This window comes from Monopterus albus, unplaced genomic scaffold (genome assembly GCF_001952655.1).
Source record: "Monopterus albus unplaced genomic scaffold, M_albus_1.0 scaffold142.1, whole genome shotgun sequence".
Taxonomy (NCBI): Eukaryota; Metazoa; Chordata; class Actinopteri; order Synbranchiformes; family Synbranchidae; genus Monopterus; species Monopterus albus.
This window is the reverse complement of record NW_018128022.1, coordinates 157117-163098: the sequence shown is the minus strand read 5'-3', so window position 1 is coordinate 163098 and position 5982 is coordinate 157117. Positions and strand designations below refer to the sequence as shown.

General features: G+C 42.5%; 1 protein-coding gene across 1 annotated transcript in view; it reads right to left on the bottom strand.

Annotated features, from left to right (window-relative positions):
• The window catches only part of LOC109968074 (protein enabled homolog), a 111089-nt gene that overhangs the window by 18363 nt on the left and 86744 nt on the right, over positions 1 to 5982 (bottom strand). Inside the window, 1 exon segment of the mRNA XM_020614081.1 lies at positions 3673 to 4539. Within this exon segment, the coding sequence (XP_020469737.1) occupies positions 3673 to 4539 (867 nt within the window).

Below are 5982 nucleotides of genomic sequence, written 5' to 3'. Positions count from 1 at the left end.
GCAGGGGAGGGGACAGAGAGTGGGGGATGGGCAAAGACAAGGAAGAAAAATTGAGTTCAACTGTCATTTTTCAAAACTCCATCAGAGAGCAAAAAGCCCTGGGCTTCAGGCTCCGCCTGGATTTTAAGACATCATCTGTCTGTTCACTGGGAAATATCAGACAGAAATGTTAGACTGGATCAGCATTATTTCATAAGTTTCCATATATGTAAATGAAGAATTCACAGCAGCATCGACTGATTTTACATGTGCATAATGTTTTGTACATTGTTCCATATCCCTCTCCCTGTCAAATTGATATTGACGTATCAATTTAATAAACAATTTTAACGACCTGCTAAAAGTAGAGCAGCATTAAACCAAGTTTCAGCCTGAATAAAACTAGTCAGTTCACTAGGTTACAACACTGTCATTGCAACTGTAGAGCTGTGGATAATGGTGGATACAAATTTTCAAATGAAACAGAACATGGATTACACATATTAGGCATGATAGCATGCAACATCACATCAATAACAAATTTTATTTTCCACATGCAGCTGTGTGGTTAGAAGTGTGGCTGGGCAACACTGAAGAAGTGGTAAATTACACATCAAAACTGGCTTTTCATTGTTTATTGTAAACAGTACAAGTCCTTTCTTTTACTGCCCAATAAACAGAGCAAGACAAAACAAATGACACTGAGCAATAAAGCAACAATACGTAACTTGGCAGTTTGTCTCCCCCTACAGTCGCTGAGTATAATTGAGTTGTACCCAACTGTCGTACATACGAGTTGCACTTTCGCCCCTCCTCATGGACAATGGCACATGTGTATTTGCTTACAAGTGGAAGTTGTTACTGAACAATGAAAGAAAACAAAAGAATGGTGAAGCAATATTAGCAGATTTATTCTTTATTTGTTGAGACACTGAAGATGAATAGATGAACAGAAGATGAACAAAAACAATTACAAATAATGGGAGGTTTTTTGTCTTTTTTTGCTAAGTGCTTGAATGTGGATGTGTGTAATGGAATGAAACGCTGGCTAAACAACATAGGCTCCATAGGCTCATATTGCACATAATATACACTGGGAAGTGTAATTTATTACAAGCTGGCTGAGGTGGGTTTGTTAGGCTGCAAACTGGCTTATTTGGTGTGACAGAGACAAAGACTGACCAAACCTTCTGAGGGATTGAAGTAGATGAGTTTTTACATCTGGAAAAAACTACAAACCTCTGTGAGACGGGCTGGCATCGACAGCCTGTGTTGAAGTATTTCATAAATAAGATTAACAGAGCTGTTCACTGTGCTGTGGTGGTGGTGTTTTCATGTTGGCAGACTTCTACAGCTAACATCAGGACTGTAGAACAGTTAGTCACCCTGACAGGGGTATTTTTATCTGTTATCAGTCAGTAAAAGCCAGTCTAATATTTACTCTTGTCTGGTCTCTTGCTCTCTTTTTCTCTTCTTGGCTGTGGCTGGACCCTGGCAGTGCTGTAGTTCTGGGGTGTGTTGCGTTGAGCATGTTTTTACATGCTTTGGCTGGACATATCATAGCTAGTCTATAGAACAGATGTAGTCTGACTATAGTACGTACTGCTGTGTGTGCTTTAGTCCATGCCCTGTTACACAGCTTGTTCAGTTTCAGTAGGCGACTGTAGTAGGTTAGTAAGTCTGAACTTTAAATCCAAACTCCTGAGGATGGGAGGAAACCGTACTCTCAATGTGCAACTGGAACACCAGCGTCTTTGCTGACAGCTCTGCTCTGAACAAGATGTAGCTGTGTGCTAAGGAAATTTAGCTTGGTTTATTAGCAGGTCCTGGCAGCTCCGAAAACATTAGAGCAAATTTCCAAATTGGCCTTACTTGCTATATGCAATGCTAATTTGCTCTTTGCTGTCTATCCAAATTGGCATTGGATAGACCGAGCACATAGTCGCAATCTAAGTGGTTACCTTCTCACCTGAAAAAAAATCAAAATTCATAAAAGCCCAGGAATTTGTCTCTGCATGTAAGAATACTGATTTAGTGGAAGGGTCTGGTGCCATAAAGCAAAATTCAGCTATCAGGTGAGGTCTCCTGGAAGGTGATCCAAAGTTAGATCCAAACTTAACAGTGCAGTACCAGATATTGCAGTGGCAATAGCAAAGATACTGTTAGAAGTCAGTCTACCATCTAAATGATTTTGAAGCTGTTATTTTAATATAAAAACATTATGTATTGTTGCTTTAAATCAACAAAACATGGGTTACATAATTTTTGGTATAATGGTGCACACAAACACACACTCATAATAATACATAATGCCCAAAAGAATTACCACAGGAGCTCGGGCTGAAGATGTACTTGGGTTAATACCATCTGTTGGATGTGATAAAATTCCTTATTCATTGAGATGATCAAAACTGAAAAAATTAGTAGTATGAACTTGTTTTTTCCAAAAAATAAAAAGATGTTTACTTAGTGTCTGATAATTAGAAGGACAATATTTTTATTCTATTTTCAGACCTAAATCCATGATGGAACGTGATCATGCTGAGCTGTGATCAATATTAAACCCACAGCCCAGTCGCTTTTGGCCAATCATTTTGATGAGGTCAGAGTTCATCTGAAATGCCCAGGGACAGAGGTCAGTGCAGCAGTGGTGTATATAGAGTTTTACTCAAAAAGACTGAACTGGAAACAACCGTGCTTACATTTTTATCACAACAAATACAAAACGTATTAATGAAATTGGCATAAATGAGAACTAAACATAAGGTAGTGGACAGGTAAAGTGATATTATTTGTTGTTGTTACCACATGAATGATAAAACTAATCATCAACTGGTGAGGATGGATCAGAAATGATTAAGCTGAGTGCTTTAACATGATATTTACATAAGTCAGTTTAGAGTGCCAATTTAAGAGAAAAATTTAGGTCGATTTACAATTTTATAAAAGAAACCTGAGATGCGATCCCACTGAAACAGAGTTTAGAAAGATATTGTTGTCAATGTTTCTGAACAATTTAATGGGTATGAAAACTGAATTTGGAATGGGACTGCCAGCGATCCACGGTGACTGTCTCGTACACAGAGGGTATTCTGCTGTGGCCAGATACAGCTGAACTGACTGCACAGTGACCGGAGGGGACACAGTGAAAAGTCAAATGACGGTCAGTCAAATGGCAAAATCATAACATCAGCACAGTGATGAGAAAAAAAACACAGCTGAGAAATAGACTGATGGAGAAAAAGAAATCAGACATGAAAACGGCAGTGGGTCTATACAGACTTCAGTCTGTGATCTGTATCCACTTACTGTAATTTCAGACTCCTATCAAAAAGACAGGCATGCCATGCTGAGGCATATTTCATATCCAATGAACAGTCAGCCAGCCAGACCTTTAAGCAGCAAGCACATGAACACAGATGGCGTTTATGAGAACCCTAACAAAGGAGTTAGACAGGCCTGAGCAACAGTGACTACTACATCATGAGATCCCACAACAGCCACCATAGCAGCAGTTTAATATCAGAAACTGCATCCAAAATTGGTGAGGAAAAGTAACAGAAGTGAGGTTAGGGCAGCCAGGACTGATATGTTCCTCACTACAAAGGAAAACTCTGAAATCAGCCTCTATTATGGGACTCTGTGATGTGGCCAGTTCAGTAGCATGATACCAGATCAAACAGTGTTCAGTACCTCCCCTGTTAGTCTGTGAGTCAAGAGAAGTGAAAGACAGAGGGGAGAGAGGCAGTAAGAAAGAAGCAGAGTCCGGACTAGTGGTCTTACCCTGGGGCTGACAGGAGGAGCCTGTGGCTGTCCCCGGCTCCCCCTGATCCAACAGGCCCAGGCCCACGGGGAGGCAGAAGTGCTCAAAAGAGGCAGCAGTGGTGGCAGCAGCTGGAGCAGCAAGGGGTGCTATGGAGGGAGAGGGCACACCAGGACCCTGGGATGAGAAGGGGGGAGACAAGGTGGAGGAGGAAGATGGAAGGGGAGCTACAGGGAGGGGAAGAGGAGGTGGGGTGGGTGGGGGAGGCGGAGTTGGGCAGGCAATGCCAATAGGGGTATGGTTGTGCGGGATGGTCACAGGAGATGGTGCGGGGAACATGGGCGGGCCGTTGGGGGATGGTGATGGAGGCCTCTGGGTCAGAGGAGAAGGTGCGGCGATGGGAATGAGTGGCCGTGGACCTGTGGCCTTCCCTGGGGGACTGCTTATCATGACAGGGGGCGATGGTGGTAGGGGGGTAAAGTTGCACGCTGACCACACCACAGACTTTGGTGGAGGCCGAGGGGCAGGGGCTGGAGCAGAAGCAGTGGGCAGGGCTTGGGGAGCACCTTGTTGTCGCCTTGGGACCGTGGCGTAGTGAGGCAGGACCGGATGGAAGGCAGAACCGAGTGACGTGGCGAATTGGGAGGTCGAGTGCCTGAGTGGTGGGGTTGGGGGTGTGGCAGATGAGGGTGATGGTGTCCCAGGAGCTGGGTAGCTGGGCGTGGATGGCGATATGGGTGTTGAGGATGTTCTGCCGTACTCCTGAGGTATGGGAGTGTACAGGGTGCTTTCAAAAGCTAAATGCATGTCACACCAACAGACAGACGAAAGTCAAGGACAAGACAGAACAGAAGGGAAGGGACAACAGAAGGAAGGAAAGGAAGCAGCCATCGTGCACACAGTAGGAAAAGACAATAGGTCGGGAAAGAGAGAAGGAAGAAGGGAGAGAGGAAAAAGAGAAGGGGGCAAATGAAGCAGGAAAAACCAGCACAGAGCTATATTTTGATTTGATTACAGGTTGTGTGTACTCTCTTGGGCTGAGGTGATGCTGCTATGTTAATGGACAAGTGTTAGCACTGTAGACAGAGCCAGAGACATGAAGCTTTCACAGTCTTGCTCAGAAGAGAAGTGACTGAGGAGCAAACTTCAGTTTACTGTATAACACAAACCTACATAGTATCCATCTCATCAGTGTCATCTAGTCTGTTTTATCAATAGGACTAACCACCAAGTAATACTCACAGTTCAACCACAAATACTAAGACCCAAACATATGCCAGTTAACAGTATGCTTATCAAAAACTAATCAATCATCTTAACTGGTTAAACTAGGCAGTCTAACTCAATAATAGGATCAAAATCAGTCCTAACAATAAAAAAAACAAACACAGCCAGTGTGTCTGCTGCATGTGATGTGTCGCTGGTTAACCAGAGTATTAACAACCCATGATGTTGTTTGTGCTATGCTACCTGTTGGAATTAATTTTACTACTTTGGGACTGTATATGGTCATTTGGGGGAAGAAGCAGAGATCACTGGTTGGATTTACTGACCTTGGAGCTACTTGAAAGGGAGTGATGTTTCCACTATTCAGTGGGACTTAACGATAAATAAAAAAATAAAAAAAACACATTGCATGTCTGTTAATGCCTTCTGTGCATTGTAACATTGTAACATTAGAGAGAATTGTTCTAAGGCTGGAGAAGTTACTATGTCTGCATTATGCCAGTGAAAATACGGGGTTTCTCAATTAATTTAGAGTGTTACACATCTCTTTTTATTGACACATATACCGTTGTTTATCTATCTACAGTCAGGGAAAAAATTATTTGAACCCCAGCTGATTTTGTAAGTTTGCCCACTAACAAAGAAATGATCAGTCTACAATTTCAATGGTAGGTTTATTTGAACAGTGAGAGACACAACAATAACAAAAAAATCCAGAAAAATGCATTACAAAAAAAGTTATACATTAATTTGCATTTTCATGAATGAAATAAGTATTTGATCCCTTTGCAAAACGTGCTTGGTGGCAAAACCATTGTTGGCAATCACAGAGGTCAGACGTTTCTTGTAGTTGGCCACATCTCAGGGGGGATTTTGACCCACTCCTCTTTGCAGATCCTCTCCAAGTCATTAATGTTTCGTGGATGATGTTTGGCAACTCGAACCTTCAGCTCCCTCCACAGATTTCTATGGGGATTAAGGTCTGGAGACTGACTAGGCCACTCCATGACCTT